At 43.8% G+C, this 18,498-nt stretch overlaps 1 protein-coding gene across 2 annotated transcripts; it reads left to right on the top strand.

Annotated features, from left to right (window-relative positions):
• Positions 1-302: 302 nt before the first annotated feature.
• Positions 303-18,189, top strand: trip10a (thyroid hormone receptor interactor 10a). 2 transcript variants are annotated; one of them, XM_086133303.1, is made up of 16 exons: positions 303-658; positions 6,558-6,673; positions 7,266-7,322; positions 8,322-8,469; positions 9,233-9,295; positions 9,890-9,994; positions 10,093-10,221; positions 10,322-10,468; positions 10,551-10,739; positions 13,212-13,376; positions 13,581-13,604; positions 14,783-14,892; positions 15,104-15,236; positions 15,954-16,042; positions 16,133-16,269; positions 17,122-18,189. In XM_086133303.1, exons 1-16 carry the CDS (start codon positions 635-637, stop codon positions 17,271-17,273), a joined length of 1,788 nt encoding a protein of 595 aa, XP_085989429.1. In that variant the 5' UTR covers positions 303-634; the 3' UTR covers positions 17,274-18,189. The 2 variants fall into 2 exon arrangements, with proteins under 2 accessions (XP_085989429.1, XP_085989430.1); XM_086133304.1 differs by lacking the exon at positions 13,581-13,604 and having other exon boundaries at positions 306-658.
• Positions 18,190-18,498: the final 309 nt, after the last annotated feature.

Raw genomic sequence — 18,498 nt, 5'->3', positions numbered from 1 at the left:
TGGGCTAATGTTGACGTCATAAGGGCCAAATTAGCTTTGAAGCCAATCAGGTGAAAGAAACTCCCGTTGCTACGTCGCCTTCAGTTGTGCTCGCAAATGTTTGTGAAACCCTTGGACAGATTTGAGTTAGTAAAATTCTGATTGGACAAAAAAAACAACAACACAGAGTTAGTGCGAGCAGTGGACACTAGGTGTCCCTACTGTTGTGTCCGACACGTTTACGAGCCGGATATCACGTGACGCCCGACGTACGAGTCAACGCACTGCACGTTCGAGGACGCGCGCGCCGGTGCAGGCGGGACGTGGTCTTGCAGTCAGACTTGTGTGCGCTGGCCCTTTAAGGGTTGCAAGGATTTGGGAGTGACGCGGATATGAAACCCAGTTGAGTTTATCCTTCTTTCCTTCGCTATGAAAAATATTTGGACGAACTAGACGAACGGCTGTCAGACGGCCCTAATTAGCCAATTATGTTACTGTTTTACGTGACTTGTTGAAGGACGCGAGCGACCCTGCGGAAGCGCGACGACGGGCAGAAAGTGTTCCTCCGCCCGCCTTTGGGGGATTATACTCGGAGAACTTTGGAGAAGTTCTTTGTATTCAGGGCGGTCGAGAGGGCTTGGCCAGCGGGCTCAACATGGACTGGGGCACTGAGCTATGGGTGAGTCACTGCCGAATAAGCAACGCGGCCGGGAGGACTCTTTGCTCGCTTTTGGGTTGTGTTTCGCTCGCTGCTATTTTTTGCTTTAATTCCTGGGGATGGTGCGTTCACTGTCAACGAGTGGCCAAGTTCGTCCACGTTTGCACGATTACGGGCGTTTTATTCGGTACACTAGATGAAAAAACAAAAACTAAATCCGTGTCCGTTTTGGTATATTGGGACTGAGGAGGTCGTGCAGGTTGTCCCTCATGTTATGTCGGAACATCACTTGCAGTGTGGTTCCACATCAAAGTTGTCACGTCACCTCTTTCAAATGTTCTACACTTAAAAGCTACTTCGTGCATGCGCCTACATGGTATCCCGCAGGGGTTACGTTGCAGCCACCGGGAATACTGTGTTGTTTCCTTGTTGACACTTGGCTTCCATAGTGATGACACCGCACGCACAGTTTTATTTTGATTTGAAAACAACCTTTATTTGGACGCCGACTGTAAATCGCATTCGCGTGCGTTAACCATTTGGTTTCACCATTTTCATTCACAATGGCGGAAGCTTACGTGGTCGTAAATGAATTGTTCAATAATAATTGTAATTCTGGGCTGGTAGACATCCTACTTGCTGCTTTGAGGTTTATGGCACACACTAAAACAATTCACAACGGTGATTGTGCACTGTACTGTTTTTGAATGTTTTGAATAAAGTGGAAACTGGCAACACAGTCCGGTTGTAAACCATCATGAAACCTTGATTCAATGTACAAAATAGGTTAACTGCCGTATAATGAAGCTATCCACTTGTTTTGCTAGAGCTGACAATTAAAAACATAATAAATCTGAATTATTTCCCCCCCTCAACATTATGATTGCAATTTGAAAGGAGATTCTTTTTCAAGGTCTTCTTGACATATTTTTGTCACACACACAAGCAATAAATTAACTTGTGTGACAATTAACAATATAAGATTTATTTTACATAATTAATTTGGTTTTGTAGGTTAGAGCTTTAACTTGCACTCTATTAGGCGTCGCTATGACAACTTTACAAAATTGTCAGATTGCAACAATAATTTACACAAATATGTGGTTTAGCATTGCGACGCCTGTTTTAATTTGATTAACTGTTCAGCCCTCCAATGTTCTGACCCCTTGATGTATCAATGAAGGAAGTGGAGAGAGTGATACTCACTGAAGGCGAGTGGACGCCGTGAATGATACGTGCTTAACTGTCATAAAAGTGTAAAAATAAGTTCACCGCTGTTAGATGCAAAAATGAAACACGTATCGCCTCGAAGTGTATTTATTCAGTCGCTTCTGTGGATTCAGCATGGGTTCAATGCGAATGGCCGTCTGGTTGTCTACCGGCAACAAGTCTGTCGTGTAACCCGTCTTTCATCTTAAGTCATGTGGGTCAATTCACACGGCGTCAACTAAATGGTCATGGCGCTGCTGCTCCTGGTTTGTTGGCCTTAGCCACCCAGGGGCAGAAAAAAAGCAGACAAACGAATCTACTGTTCCTTGAAGCGCCTGAACTCTTCTCTCAGTTCATCAGTACGATACTAATATTATCCGTTCCACATAGAGGATAAAGAACAAATGGGAGTATTGTTCGAATGTCTGTCCTCATGTGTTGCGATCAAAGAAATTGCAATCCGTTGGTTAAATGCTTCAAACATTGCTATTTAGCATTAGCGGTTAACTCGTCGACTGAAAGGCTCAGCTATGTGGTTGTTTTAATTGCATAAGACGCAATTGTCTTTGTTTCGCGTTTCTTTTGATCGTAAACTTGAACTGGGAGTGGCGATAAAAAGCTCAAAGCCTTTTTGAGGAATTGTTCGCTAATAGCATCACATGGCTGATTATTGTGACATTGAGTCACTGACACCATACAACCCTTGTATCTGAATTCTGCGCTCGTAAGTCAGAGCAAAAAAAAACAAAAAACAAACCCCAAAAATTGACTATCAGCAGAACGATGGCTCGCATCTTGAAAGTAGCGGAGTCATTTAAATCACAACGCTTTTCATGCCCTGTTTCCATTTCCTACTCAACAGGGCCTAAAACTGTGACACACATGGCCGCAAAGCACTTAATAGGCACGGTTTCTCTTGCCCTGAGTGCTATGTTGCCACACTTATTTTATTTTTTTTAATACCATTTTTTCCACACTTAGTCCACAAAGTGCATTCTTTCAGCTGGCGGTCACGTAATCGGTTCCGTCAGCATCAACCCGCTGCAGCTATTCGCAGCTTGTTAGACATCGCCACAACGAGTCGAACAAATAGTAAGCGCATACGTGAGTGACGTCATGGAGGCAACTTGCGCATGCACATTCTCTGACAGGCTGAATTGCATTGAAGAGATAAAGACTTGGGAGGCCGCAGCCTCATTTCAGCGGTTTCCCCCCCTCGGGCCACGTTTCCCGTCCCTTTTTCTGTTCTGCTTGCTTGTGCAACAGCCTAATTAGTTTTGCCCTGCTTCGATTGGACGGTGGGAGCGGCAGTGTGAAGAGGACGTTCTTTACTCCACTTATTTTCAGTGTTCTCCGTCACCTGCTATTTTTTTTGGGGGGGGGGGTATGGCAATCCATTACAGTGAGTGTCAATTATTTGCGATTTATTTTTTTTCTATTCACAGTCAGGCTTGGTCCCTATGGCCAGCGTCGAATGCCCGTCCATTGTGCCTTGCTAAAAGGTTATAACATTGTGATCATAGATGCTATCCATTAGCTTGTCTGTGGTATTTTGCATTGTGTTTTAGCATTAAGCTAGTCAGCAGTCCTAAATCAGTGACTCCTTAAGCTGCAATATGAGTCGTGTTAGCCATTTTCTGCAGAGGATAAAGAATATATGCCAGTGAGTTTATGTTATTTGTCGACATGTATTATTGTGTTGTGATTAGCTTTGACTTTATTTTGATGTTATCCTACTGGCTAATATATTTTTACACTTCAATAGCAATAGTCAGTATGTAGAGTTTGAGGTTTCCTGATGGCAAAAATCAATTCACTACATTGATCGGCAACAGGAAAATTGGTTTTGAAGAACGACTCGGAAGTGAACCGGCGTCATCGAATGCATTGCGTTCCACCGTGGAGGTTTCCCCCGTCACCGGTTCTATGAATGTTTACCTCGACAGTCACTTGTCTGGCATCTGTCCACTGATCTCACTTAATCCCGCTGCTATTTAAAGGCGTGCGGTGTGCAAAACCAGTGCGGCCGCTCGCGCTAACATACTCCTGAGCGCTAAGAGGGCCTTTAGTAGGGGGGGATGGATACAGAGCATCACGTCCTGTTCAGCTGCTCAGGCGACTTGCGAGATAATTGTCACGCTAATAGTTTTGTACTTGAGCAATCACAATCGCAATCAATGCTAAGTCACGTGAGTGAGGATCGATATGGGCTTGTTGCCCTCCGTGAATGAACTCTGAGTGACCTCATCGATTGGGCGAAACTTTTGTCGTCTCGCTATACAGCACTCTCAAGTTTGTCTCATTCTTTGCATTGGCTTTTATTGTAATAAGATAAGATAAGATAACCTTTATTTGTTCCACACTGGGGAAATTTGTGGGGAAATATGACTTTGTAACTAATTTATGTTGTGCTTGCTCTTGGAAGTTATAGTTCACGTTGCATTTCGGTATTTGAATAAATCCTAAGTTTTGAAATCAGTCAATAATTGTGTTTCATTTCAATAATCATGAAAAATAATTAGTAGGGTTTTTTTTTTCAACATTGCCCAGCGCTAAATACAATTTTCCTTGTCACATTTTTTTGAAGTGGAACACATTAATGGCATTTCCATCCATTTCAATGTGGACTGATGATTTGCGACAAGGAGCTTGAAGTAAAGCTGCGCAGTATTATGTTTGTAAAGGCAGAATTTTTTGACACCTGTAAATTGGCAGACCGACTCTCCCTCAAAACCACATCCTTGAACCGGCTCCTGAATATGCTGTGAAATGTGTTGAAACGCCCGAGCTTTCACTTCAAAATATCAAATTGTGACACACAATAATGTGGCCCTGTTGTCCAGAAATGTTTCCGACAACATAATTACTTGGACAATGAATAAATCGCACCACGTGTTGATATTTTATGCTGATAGCTTCAGGCGGACCGGTCAGCTGACACAAACATTTTGCGCATTACGGATCATCCGCACGAGTAGCCGCCTTTTATTTTTACCATTTTAATTTTTAGACCTCCCAGTAAAGCGGTACACTCTTCCGTAGCGTGGTGCGGGATTACCTCAGTGGGGCGTTTTGAACAAACGTCGCGGCCAATCAGATGACCTTTTTGTTTTTAACGCCAGTCTTTAACCTTTTACTCTGTTCTGTAATTAGTCAAAATGTCATCTGCCGAAGGGTGGAGAAGGGCTTGGCCTAACTTGTCAGGCCCCCCCCCCCCCCCTGTTATTCAATTTCCCGCCCACCTTCTCAATCCAATCACGCAGCGCAAATGAAACCTGGGGGGCATCGGCGATCTCGTCACCCACTCATGATCGGCTTGTCTGAGCATGCCCCCTTTGATGATGGAACTCCATTTCCACCAGGCAGAGATGAAACGCAGCCTTATTTTAGGCTACATTTGTCATCAATTTGTTGTTATGCGTCATAAATGGCCGCATTCAATGAGCGTCGGCCTCATCACCGTAATGTGATCACAATATAATCCGATGAGTTTACAAAGGTCACGTTGAGCGTCTTAGTTGTGTTATTGTGGAACCGGATGCACCTTGGGTAATGACCAGTCGCGGCTCAACTTGCTTTTTGGAAGCTGGGCCATGTTTGGGTCGTGACCTGAGGCCTGAGCAACTGTGATGTCATTTTCAGTCGACAGCAAGAGGCAAAATGGCCGCCCCCCCCCCCCCCCCCCCCCTGAGCTGCACAAAAAAAAAAGGGTTGGTTTTACTGCTTAACTCATATTCCACCAATACAATTTGAATCAGAAGGCCGTGTTTGGACAAGTAGGGTTGCGTAAAACATATTCTAGTAGAGAAAACTTTTGTTTTTTTCCTTTTTTAAAAGCATTTTAAAATTCGAGCAAAGAGTTCATGGCGCTTCCGCGGTGGTCAGAATGTCTTAAGTAATGTGAAAACCTAGCTCCTGAAAGTTTTCTTCAGTAAATCGAGTTTTCCAGTGCTGAAATATTACTGAAAAATGTTCAACAAAAATGTCATCAAATGACATCAATAAAAGGAATATAAAAAAAAAAACAGTTCCGAGAAATTAACCCAGTTTTAAATTGATCTCTTATCAGCTTTAAGATTTTTAAAAAAGGCTGATGCCTGAAACTCCAGGAATTTTTTTTTTGGAACCACTTTTTTTTTTTTTGCTTTAGTAGCACACATTTTTTATCATTATACGAGAATGTACATTATAATAACGATATCTACATTGTGTAGTTAATTATGTTTGTATTATTCTGCCATTAACGTCCAGGCCTTTCCCTCCCTCACATGAATCTCGTGTGTCCTCGCGACTTGGGCGGTGTCCATGTTATCGAGGTTCCAAGTGACCAAATATGGTTGCTTTCTCTATAAATGGCAACTATTTGGACATTTGGGAATGCTGCCGTTGAAATGGACGCGAGGATGTGCCCGAATGAGTTTGGCTCGACATGCGGCCACGAACCTGCAAATTGCAGCAGACTTTGGAACACGTCGGGAAATTTTCTGAAGGGAATCTGATACAAGGAGTTTATTGGCGCGTTTGACTGTAACAACGCTACTTTGCTACACGCGGTGGGAATGTCTACCATGCGACATGAAAGCAAGATTCTTGACGGCATTCCAGCCGGCGCAGCATTATCTGAACATGATTCACATCCTGCAGCGTCTTCGTTTTCCCTAATCGGTCCCTGGTGCTCTATTTAAATGATTATTATTATTTTATTTTTAAGGACCGATGTGACGTCATCGAGAAGCACACGCACTCCGGGATAGAGCTGGTGGAGAAGTATGTGAAATTTGTGAAGGAGAGAACAGAGATCGAGCAGAACTATGCCAAGCAGCTGAGGTGGGCCTTGTCCTTCTTCTAAATCATTGGTTCTAAGTGTGTGTGTGTGTGTGTGTGTGTGTGTGTGCGTGTGTGTGTTCACATCTGAAAGGGCTGTTTATGGCATGTTTGTCTAGTCTCATGACTCTTATCGGAACACACTGGCCTCATTCTCCAGCTGCAGTCCCACTGCTCCCTCCTTGTGCTCGCTGCTCCCACTCGCTGAGGAAGTGGGAGCAGACGGGCACATGACACGCAGGATATGGTCAGAGGAAGAGCAGCACCAGGAAGAGGACTTTTTTTTTTTATAAATAGTATACTGTGGTTGTTGTGGGCAGTTGATGAGTTTCTGCATGATGTCATTCGACTTTTACTTTCATTGACCCCAAATGTCCATGGCACTGTATATGCAATGTTACATAATTGGACAGAAGTATTGGAGCACATCTCGGTGGTTTTGAGTATGTGGCCGGTGCCCCCTTTGAAAATATTCTGAGTGCAAGAGAATTGATTAAGAAGTAATGTGATAGGAAAAAAACAACAACAAAAAACGCTAAGATTTCTTCACATTGTTGTTGTTGTTTTTTTAATGCACTTTTATTTCTTTTCTCAGGAACCTTTCAAAGAAATTTAATCTAAAACGCATCGGCAAAGATGAGCCAGACGGCAGGTGAGCGAAAAAACAAAGTGCAGTCCATTTTGAATGTCGCATACTCAGCGGTCCAACAATCTTATTCCACTAAAATTGTAAAATAGTATTACAGTACTTTCCAAACTATAAGTCGCTCCTGAGTATGAGTTGCACCAGCCATAAAATGAATAATAAAGAGTAAAAAAACAAAACAAAGTTGCACTGGAGTATAAATCGCATTTTGGGGGGAAATTTATTTGATAAAATCCAACACCAAGAACATACATGCCATCTTGAAAGGCAATTTAAAATTAAAATAAAATAGAAAACAACACGCTGAATAAGTGTACGATATGCTAACCTTACATGACGCATCAACAACAAACTGAGAACGCGCCTGGTATGTTTAAGTAACATATTAAGAGTTATTCAGATAACTATAGCATAAAGAACATGCTAACAAGTTCACCAAACCATCAATGTCACTCCAAATCACTAAATCCAATGAAATCTTCATCCTCTGTGTCACTTTAAAACAAGTCCACCAACTCCGGAGGTAGAAGATGCAGCGCTTCCACTTCTACATCGCTTACATCAGACTCATCGTGGTTTTATCAACACAGGTCTAGAGCGGCCTCTTGTGGTTAAATCTGAAAATCACACGTGAAATGACATAATCATGTGTTAATAATTTCACATATAAATCGCTCCAGAGTATAAGTCACACCCCCGGCCAAACTATAAAAAAAAACTGTGATTTATAGTCCGGAAAATAAGGTAATTATTAATGCACTTTGTGGATTGCACTTAGTGTAAAATGTGATTTCAATTTCAAATTTGTGGACACACACAGACACGCACACACATTGATATAGAGTATGTCCGATATAACTAACTTGCTGTCATGAGTTTGAACGTGGAACAAAACCATCGCAAAACTCTTTCACGGCTTCCCTTTGAGCGTGTGCACCGCGTTCTCTTATCTCAAACCGCCCTGGCCGTGTTCCTGATCCCCCATTTCCTCCCCGCAACGGTCAGGCTCACCAGCTACCAGTCGTTTATGGACATCTTGAACGAGATGAACGACTACGCGGGCCAGAGGGAGCTGGTGGCCGAGAACATGCTGATGAACATTTGCGCCGACCTCACCAAGTACCTGCAGGAGCTCAAGCAGGAGCGCAAGTCGGTGAGCTGAGAAAAGGCGGGCTGCGCGGATTCCGAGTCAATTCAACGTCGGCGCGTTAACGACACCTTGTGGTCGTCTTCATGATGTTCGGCGCGAAAGGCGAGCGTGTGTTCGGGGTCTTGTCTTATGCTCAAAAGGTCATTTTGGCGATCACATACGAAATAGGGCCTCTGGGAAGTGCGGCTTGCAGGATATGTCGACAAAAGTATTGGGACACACCTCCTCATTGATTCATGAAGCAATCAAAGTGATTGATTCAATTCGTTAGTTTCCCTCGTGAGTGAGTTGTACAATTATTGACAATAGAATTTTTCGGAGGAACTAGAACAGAGCTTGTGTGCAAATGTTTTTAAAAAAAATTATTGAGAAGGTTAACTTCCCGTAGATGTGTTCCAATACTTAAGCAACCCCACGGCACGGAGATATCTGGTGCGGTTGACGTGCGTCATTCTGGAGGTTCATTGAAGCCAAACTGGATGTGCAGTGACGTGGCGTCTCTCGTCGCGGAGTCATTCCTTGGCTCCCGTCTCATCGGATTATCAGACGTGACAGCAGACGAGACGTCTCAGGCAGACATGCTGGCATTTGTCCTTTTTTCCATTTTTATTTTATTTATTTATTTTTTCCATCGTGTTGTCACCATTTACCCCGCGCTTACCCGCGACCGTCTCCCCCTCCTGTCACATGAAAACTCCCCTCCCACCCCCGCAACCCCAATCCTTCCTTCCCACCTCGCTGATTCTATTTTTATAACTGTCTGCAGTATCTGATGGAGGCCAAGAAGGCCCAGCAGGCATTGGAGAGCACCAACAAGCAACTCGAAACTGTAAGTGTGGTCTTGGGTTGTCTATGCATGAATGGGAGGTGTAAAATTGAACCCACAGTCGAATGACATGACGTCCCGAAGGCAATCAAGAAAGTTAATAACCCCCAAAAGTATCATAAAAACGTCATAAGAATAAAAAAAAAATTCTCTTAATATTTACAGTTGATATGAAACACCTTGTATGTTTGTGAAAAATGTCGATTTAAAAATCACATTCGAATTGCCTGCAGCCGGTTCCGTTGACCTTTGAAACACAACACGAGGATTAAAAAGGAAAAATAAAAAGTACCGTATTTACCACACTAAAAGGCGCACTGGATTATGAGGCGCACCTTCAATGAATGGCCTACTGTATTTTGTAATTTTTTTTCATACATTGGGCGCACCGCTTTATAAGACGCAATCTACAATGCCTCCACTAGATGGAGCTACGCTCAAGGAAACGGCGCATTATAAGACTCAAAGGCTTAGTCCATATGATGTCCTTTCAAAAAAAAAAATAGGAAATCAGAGTCTTCACTCCAGTCCGTGCGTTTTGGAATCAACCGTGCTCGCATCACGAACGTTCCTCCTCCGTGCTTTCCGTCTTTCCAGAGTAAAAAACGCTTTGAGCGGGAATGGCGAGAGGCAGAGCGTGCGGCGCAGAGCGCGGAAAAGACGGATCAGGACATCAATGCCACCAAGGCGGATGTAGAAAAGGTGAAAACTAAGGAGGGGCGGGGTTGATTTAGGCGCCATGAATTGAATGTCCATTCTCAGGTTTTCTGCGTCTTTCTTTGTGTCCTCTCTCGGAAAAGGCCAAGCAACAAGCTCACATGCGAGCGCACACCGCCGAGGAGTGCAAGAACGATTACGCCGCTCAGCTTCAAAAGTTCAACAAGGAACAGAAGCAGTTCTATTTCACCGACATGCCGCTCATCTTTAATGTAAGTCATTTGGAATATGCGCAACAGTCACGAGTGGTATTCATCTCACAAAAGATGTCGATTGGAGTCAATATGCAGTAAAACCGCACGCGTGCACTAGAAAATGCAAGAACTGGACGAGCGGCGGATGCGGAAGTTGGCGCAGGGCTACATTTTGTTCTCGGACACAGAGAAGCAGGTGATGCCCATCATCGGCAAGTGCCTGGATGGCATCACCAAAGCCGGCACGAACGTCAATGAGAAAAATGTGAGTCGCTTACGCTTTGTATTGATTCGAAACAAGCGCCGCAGGATAACAGCCGATCGTCTCTCGCACGGCGCGTTTTCAGGACACCTTGGTGGTCATCGAGCAGAACAAGTCGGGCTTTGAGCGTCCGGGCGATGTGGAATTCGAGGACTACAGTCAAGGCATCAATCGAGCATCGTCAGACAGTAGTCTGGGGACGCCCAAGGCCTCCATTGACCTTTTGGGCAAGAACCGAGGCAAAAACTTTTGGCTTTTCAGCAAAAAGTCGAAGGTAAGATTTTGCATGTCATCGTTGCGTGACGTGACTGTATGAATTTGAATATTGTGCGAAACTCATCCATTTATTGCAGTGTGGTCATGACTTGGGTAGGAATTGGGCTTTTGCTCTGTTTTCGAACGGAACTCCAGAAAAAAAAAGAGCTTTGCTCCGATATTCTAATTTATCGAGATGCTCCTGTAGATACAAAACAGGAATGCAGTAGCGCAGCAGTCAACTAGCGGGTGGCTCCATGCATGGTGGGCCGAACCAGGACGGACCTTAAACTCCCTCTAAAGCTCCACAGCATGCATCTTGATTTTTTTTTTGTTTGTCATTATACCCTAGTGCACCCCATGGAGTGTTTCTAGAACACCCCCCTGCATGAGTGAGCCCCCACCCCACCCCTCGCCCCTTTCAAACCCATCCTCCCTGCTCACGGGTCAACCGGCAGTCAAGCGTTGTGCTGCGCTTGTGCTTTCAGCAGCGCAGGGCACCGAACAACATTGAAGTTTTTCCCCTCCACAGGCATCCACAAATACACTGCTTCCATTATCCTTGTGGCTACAATCGCAAGCATTGTGAGGACAAGCCGCAATGTTATTTGCCCGGTCAGTAAAACGGGAATCAGGGTCAATTGCCGCTTTTGAGTTACCGCCGGCAAGTGCCAAAAGCACGCTTTTTGTTATTCATAGAGCTTGTATAAGCTACATTGGCCACCAAACATAAAAAAAAAAAATTCCAAAAAAAAAAACAGAAAACCCCACATGGTACAAATTTGGTGCAGGTTGAACAATTTATCTTCAGCCTCCACTCTTAGGGTTCACTTGCATCCGGACCGACAGACTGTACGAGAGTTGGCGCTGACGCTCTAATACGCATGACCGCCACCTACAGCAGTGGAGTGGAACGGCATCACGGTGCAGGCATTTTCTTAATTCTCAGCAAAGAGCCACGGGCAGTCGCTCACTCCTAAAAGGTGTTCAGCCGGTCACATGAGTAGTCAACCGCCACCCGCACCACGTGCCCCCCCTTCCTCCCTGCCTTCCATTCATAACATTAAATGACCCCCCTCCTCCCCGTCTCTATTCCTTGTTTTGCTTGTTCAACGCCGCTCTCCCCCTCAGCATGTCTTCCCGGACTGTGCTCGGCCGTGCGTGTGCGTGTGCGTGTGTGTGTGTGTGTGTGTGTGTGTGTGTGTGTGTGTGTGTGTGTGTGTCATCAGTCATGCTGTCCCAATCAGGCCCCACGGCCTGATGAATAGCAGGCTCACTTGAAGGGATGGAGCCTTGAGAGCACCAACCCCTCCTCTCCTGTTCGTAGTCTCGAGGGAAACGGGCACCTCCACTTCAAGCGTCTGAATTCTCAGACTCTCAGAGGCCTCTTTTAGGTTTTTCGATTTAGACGGAGACTAAAGGGCGTCCTGTGTTGGTTAAATGTACAGCCATGTTCAACACGCACGCCTTTTTAGTTCCTCGGATTAATGGCTAGTTCTTATCTTTCAATTTGACGGCTATTGATTGATTGATGTGATTCATATTCTGGCAGAACGTGGCTGTTCATATTGGAAATGCTGCCACCTGGGAGAGAATCATGAGTCAACTAAACTGGAGAGATGATACTGTAGGGCAGGGCTGCAACTAATGATTATTTTGTTGCTGAATTGGATGATTAAAAAAAACATTTAAAAAAAATTATATCCCTTTATTGGTTAAAAAAACAGGACTTTATTTCAGATTGACAGTGCAGAAAATGCGCAAACAGATGAATTCAGCTTGTCAGGAAATGGGTAAAAACGTTGTTCATTGTTTTCCAAAATAAAAGCGGGGTTTTGCAAATGATTTCTTTTGATTCAACACTTAGATAATCTGCTGACGTGGAGCACGATAGAAATCAGGTAGTAGTTACTGTTGAGAGGCTGACATTCCAAGGATCCAAACCAATGATCAATTAATTTGATCATCAATACTGATGGATTAAGTGTATAAATATACACCAAACACGAGGCACTGTATCGTGCCTTCCCAGTGAACTCAATGTGAAATAAGCAAAATAAAAAATATAATCTGACCGAATGGAGATGAATTCAGCCTCTGGTGGTAACTGAGTGTAACTGCAAGTGTTGGACTGCTGCTTCTGCATCGTTGGGGTGCTGCTTGCTTTCCTGTTCTTTTTTAATTTAATTTAATTTTTTAAAATTTCAATATGTGTATGGAGCCCAAAAGGGCCCCCGTGCGTGCCTGCGTGTGTTTGCTGTCATGTTGTCGGGGCTCAATGTTGTGTCTTCTCGCTTTGTGTTGTGCTTCCAAGTTGTTGACCGTGTCTTTTTCTTTCTCTTGTCATCCTTGTTTGTCTTTTTGCCCCCCCCCCACCCCCCTTCCTTCTCCCACCCCTCCATCCTCCCACCCCTTTTGCCTCTGCCTCCTTCCTGCTGTACATCGACCCCGCCTGCCTCATGCTGTTCCCCCACCCCCGGCTTCTTTCCAGCTCTCTCCTTCCACGCTCCCACCTTTCCTCACCCCTCCCGCCCCCTCGCCCGTTAATGGACCCCCGTCCCCCAAGTTTGGCCGGGACCCCCTGTCGTACTGTTTGAAGGAGATCAATAAGACAGTCAAACCCAGAATCTCGTCCTTCCGCACACTCAGGAGATCGGTGAGTCCCTCCCGAAAGGAGAGCCACCTTAAAGCGCCGCTTTAGTTGAGTTGGAGGTCTTTTCATGCTTTTGTTTGAATGTGTGTCGTGTGCGGGAAATGGAATGTTATTCGCATCACACACGTCATTTGCCGAGGGTCACCACCTCTTTTGACAAGAACTAAATATGCGTTCCAATACATATTCTGCTTCCTTCCCCTTCAGAAGTTCACGCCCCAGAGGATTCCGGTAATATGGAGCGCAATTCATGGCGCGGGTTATGCGAAGCGGGTGACTCAAAGCGGCCACTTTCCCCATGCAAATGCTCATTTAATTATGATTTTAAAAAAACAAACTAATCTGACTCTCAACTGCTCGAGGGCAAACCACTGCAGCTGGTATGCTGTTATTTAGTTATTTATTTTTTTGCATTGAAAAGGTGGTCGCTTGTTGGTGGATGAGAGGAGACATAGTTGGTCACGCTCAAAGGAAATTGCGCCTTTTATTTGATTTTATTTTATTTATTATTTTTTTGCACCGAGAAACATGACAAAGGAGTGTTAGGGCCACACTGGCTACAGGGGAGAGGGAAAAAATTCAACACTCCTAATGCTGCAGGAACAACGTTGAGGAAAAAGTCATGGAATTCCAGGATAAAAGTTGCAATTTAATGAGAGAGAGAGAAAAAAAAAAAGGAACGTACGATGTCAGTCTTCACTGCTGTATCCTTTTCAATCTGTGGCTTTAGTCTAATAATCTGACAACTTCAAGATGGCGTCTGTCATCCTGTTTTTTTCTTTTTTCCCCCCTGTGGTATTATTTTGTGCGAGTCAGTGTGGCCCAATTAACTCTTTGAGTCGAGGGTAACAAAGGCAGCAGTTAAAAGAGTGTCACGCAATCACGGGGGTGGGGGGGTGACTTTGGGCTTCAGCTCACTATTGGGCATGACAAGAAAATATTGCTGATGACTTTGAATTATGTTTCCAATGAAAAGCAAAAGAGTATTAGGGCCACACTGTAAATAAACAAAAAGAAATTTTCTTGCCTCGGTTTAAGTTGTACCTTCATGAGAATACGGTGAAATATTTATGAACAATTTAAAAAATATATTTTTAAGGTGAAAGTAATTTTACAAGAAAATGTCCTTTATTCTTGTGCTATCACCACATCAATATATATTTTTAAAAACTGTTATTTTGTCTTAAAAATATAAGTTATGACTTTTTTTTCCAGTGTGACCCTAACACGTGACCAACTGTGACGAAACAATTTTTTTTTTTTTTTTTTTTGGGCGAAGTGAGCTGAACTCAAATGCGAGACTTGGTGTTTGTTCTCCCCCCCCCCCCCCTCTTTCTTTCTTTTGGGGCTTGTTTTTTTCCGTACATTTCTGCGGCCTTCAAGTCGATTTTCCTGTGACCTTTTCACAGCCCGCGGTCACCGAGGACTTCACCCACCTCCCTCCGGAGCAGCGCAGGAAGAAGCTGCACGAGAAACTGGAGGAAACCGGCCGAAAGTTGCAGAAGGAAATAGATCAGAGGTTTGTGTGTGTGTGTGTGTGTGTGTGTGTGTGTGTGTGTGTGTGTGTGTGTGTGTGTGTGTGTGCGCGTGTGTCCCATTCATCTCCATTCGAGCCTCCCTGGTGGCTCGAAGTGGACGGAGTATTCGCGGAGTCGTGACACAATGGCATTGTGTGAGTGAAACTCCAAAAATTCTCTCTCTCTCTCTCTCTCTCTCTGTCTGGCTGTCAGTGAGGCCCTGGGGAAGATGAAGAGTGTTTATGAGAAAAATCCAGATCTGGGAGACGCCGCCAGCCTCGCGCCCCAAATCAATCAGACGAATCTGAATATCGAACGTCTCAGGGGGGAGCAAAACAAGTATGAGGTAATGCTGATTTCCGGGCTCTTCTTATTTCTTTTGCCCAGTAATAGGTCGAGCGGCCGCGCCGTGAATTATTCATTTGACCATGAAGTATTTGGGAGTAGGCCACTGAGAGATGAAATGAAGCCTTTTGGTTTGAAGGGAGCAGGCGCTAGGTAGTTCACCCGCAGGAGGTTCGTAGCACCCCACGGCCATTCCGTGATCATGGCGACGTTGCAAATCAACTTGTTAACGGCACTCCTTGTCTAACGTATAAGTGCCTTTTTTTTTTTTAATCCTCTAAAATAAAAAACGGAAATTAAATGACTGTGTGATTGAGTAATGAAATGCCACACCTCAAATAAATGCCTCCTCTTTTACGGGTCGGATGTGGCAATTGTTAAGATGACGTTTACGTCGGTGTTTAAAGAGAAAGTGAGTGATGCAGACCAGTACAATACAGATTAATGCATCGTATACCAAAAAATAAAAAATAAATCTCGCTCAAAAGATCATCCATTGTATTGAGACTTCAGAAGTAATTACGTTTAATGCTTTCCTTTTGTTTTGTTTTAGATTGAAGGCAGAAAATAATGAAGCCCATTCAATTTCTATTTGCCTAAAACGTGCAGTTACTCCAATATTCGTATGTTGTTCATGTCCAGTGATAAAGTCAGAATATGTTATATCAAATTTTTTTGAAGTAGTATCCTCTGAGAACCATACTATTCCATTTTCCAGACGTGGCTGGCTGATGCAGGAGGTCGAGGCGACACACCACGATACAAATCGCACTCCTTCAACAACAGCGACACTCACGAACCGCTCAGGTGACTCGCATCTTCCTCACATCGCTGTTTTTCCCCATTGCGATTTCCCTTACACACCTGTGTGGGTGTGTGTGCGTGTTTTCTCCGCAGCCCGGATGGCGCTCACTCCGACGGAAGCACGCCCGACGCCGCCTCCCATGCCATCTACGCCGAGTTTGATGATGACTTTGAGGATGAGGAACTGGCGGCGCCTATTGGGAACTGCACCGCCATGTATAACTTTCCCGGTATGTTGCTGGCATTGGGTTTTGCTTACCCGGTGGTCGACAGGTTAGCGCTTACTGACCCAAAGACAGCCGGGATAGGCTTCAGCGCGTCCCGCGACCCTTGTGAGGATAAGCGGATCAGAAGATGGATGGAAATATTAAAAATAATTTTTTAAAAACCAATTTATTTAATTAATTATTTTTGGAATAATTATATAAAATATATAAAATAAATACATTAAAAAACATTAAAAAAATAAATAAATGATACAATTTTTAAAAAATTATATTGCACTGTGTATAGTTCATTTCTGAAACATTTATTTTGTGCAATGAAACACTTTGTCCCCACCCCCAATTTTGCTGGTGTACACTGCAAATTTCCCCAGTGTGGAACAAATAAAGGTTATTTTATCTCTTGGCATACCGGTTAGGGATGGGCGATACCTGGTGTCGGCCAATAGCGGCCTTATTTCAAGGTATCGGATGCTCGTGAAGGGGGCCGATATCAGCCACCGATAAAGCCCCCCCCCCCCAAAGAAATCTGCAATTTTTTGTCGATTTTAAAAGAGAATATCAAATGATTAAGTCTCAGATAACAAGCTTCCCAATAGGCTCGGTATTAGGGCAACATCGCCTTGACATCCTGTCAAACGTCAGACTTTCATAATAAAAGACGACCAGCATAAGAAGAGAGTCACCAATTATTCAATAATAATAAATAGAAACAATTGTCATTAAAAAAAAAAATCTGTACATTTATAAATGAATAACCTTGACGGAAATACATGAAAGAAATTTGATGAGCTGAACAGCATTGCAGTTGGGGGCAATCATTTTTCAATCAATGCAATGTTGTGACCACGTTTGCAGGCGCCAGCGAAGGCACCATCGCCATGCAGGAAGGAGAGGTGCTGGCCGTGGTGGAGGAAGACAAAGGCGACGGTTGGACACGCGTCCGCAGGAGCAACGGGGACGAAGGCTACATCCCGACGTCTTACGTCTCCATCTCGCTCCATAAATGACACACCACACGCATGCGAGAGCAAAAAGAAGAGGAAAAAAAACAAAAAAAGAAAAAAAAAAACAATAGGCAGTTCATCCCTATGGGGAGCCTTCACGAACATGCAACAGCGCTGATGGGCAGGACCAGAAAGCGGATCGAGGAAGTCGGGGGGGGGGGGATTTGGTTGGCTTTTAGAAGTGTAGTCCCAAATTAGCAAAAGCACGGTGCTAACAATGTGTTCCACACGGTTTGCCACTTAGGAAAAACATGCAGCGATTGTTTTTCTGTTGACTTCTCAGCGTCTCGGTACAAGAACACGCTGTGACACATTGGCTCCGAATCGAATATTGGACCTCTTTGTGTGAGAAGAGAACGGAGTGACACCTAGTGTTGTTTTCATTTGTTGGCTGACAGCAGACCATCGCGGACGAATGGCCGTCGCCCAACCTGAAAAGCAAGGACATCGTAGTTCCCTTTGCTGTGTTTTTCTACTACATGTAATTTATTACAGTTGTTTATGTACTTTAATGTTCCGCTTTATAGTAGATTTTTTTTTTAAATGACCTTGCACACATAGCAAACAATGTAGTCACAAAAGGGAGCGCAAGCAGTGACTTGTATTTATGTAAGATACACTTCAGAAGCAGCATGACCACTATTGTCTTATTTAACCTTTCAAGTTAAGATTTTTTTTTTTTTAAATAGCGTGATAGACAAGTAAAAGACGCTAATTATTGTTAGTGCGTTGCTCTTAATTGTCTTCATACATTCTTTTAGTTGGTTTTAAGCTACATTTTGGAGGAAGCATTTGTCTTGGGTGCCTTTCAGGTAAGAATCATCATCAGCATTATTGTTCTGCGTGTCTCTATTCACAATTTTTGCATTAAAGATATTCTCTTGGTTCGGAACGAAATAAATCTGAAGCACATTTCAAAGTTAAATGTGTCGTTCATACGCTTACGTCGTAATTGATATTAATGTCACATAATATTAGGTATACATATAAAAATATTTCTCGTAATGTTGTTTGTAAAGTAATTTTGCGCTGTGCTGTATTAAAATAAGTAACCCATATTCATAGTGGAGGCGATTTGAAAGCTCTCACTAGATGGCACTGTTGTATCTTTCCACAGTAAGGCATGCTATATATCTGTCATAGCATTTTTGTTTTGTTTTTTTTCTCCCCCATACAGGCCGTGCATTTGCATCGCTCATTAGGATCGCACCGCCTTTGAAAAAATAAT

This window comes from Hippocampus guttulatus, chromosome 16 (assembly GCF_054856545.1).
Source record: "Hippocampus guttulatus isolate MCC_2025c chromosome 16, RoL_Hgut_1.0, whole genome shotgun sequence".
NCBI classification, from domain to species: domain Eukaryota; kingdom Metazoa; phylum Chordata; class Actinopteri; order Syngnathiformes; family Syngnathidae; genus Hippocampus; species Hippocampus guttulatus.
This window is presented reverse-complemented; position numbering and strand designations above follow the sequence as displayed.

Excerpts from the sequence above, each read along its gene's own strand:
- trip10a (XM_086133303.1), top strand. The coding sequence starts at position 635 with ATGGACTGGGGCACTGAGCTATGG. Across the intron at positions 14,893-15,103 it reads CAGAAGGAAATAGATCAGAG|TGAGGCCCTGGGGAAGATGA; the intron begins GTTTGTGTGTGT and ends TCTGGCTGTCAG. Across the intron at positions 15,237-15,953 it reads GGGAGCAAAACAAGTATGAG|ACGTGGCTGGCTGATGCAGG; the intron begins GTAATGCTGATT and ends TCCATTTTCCAG.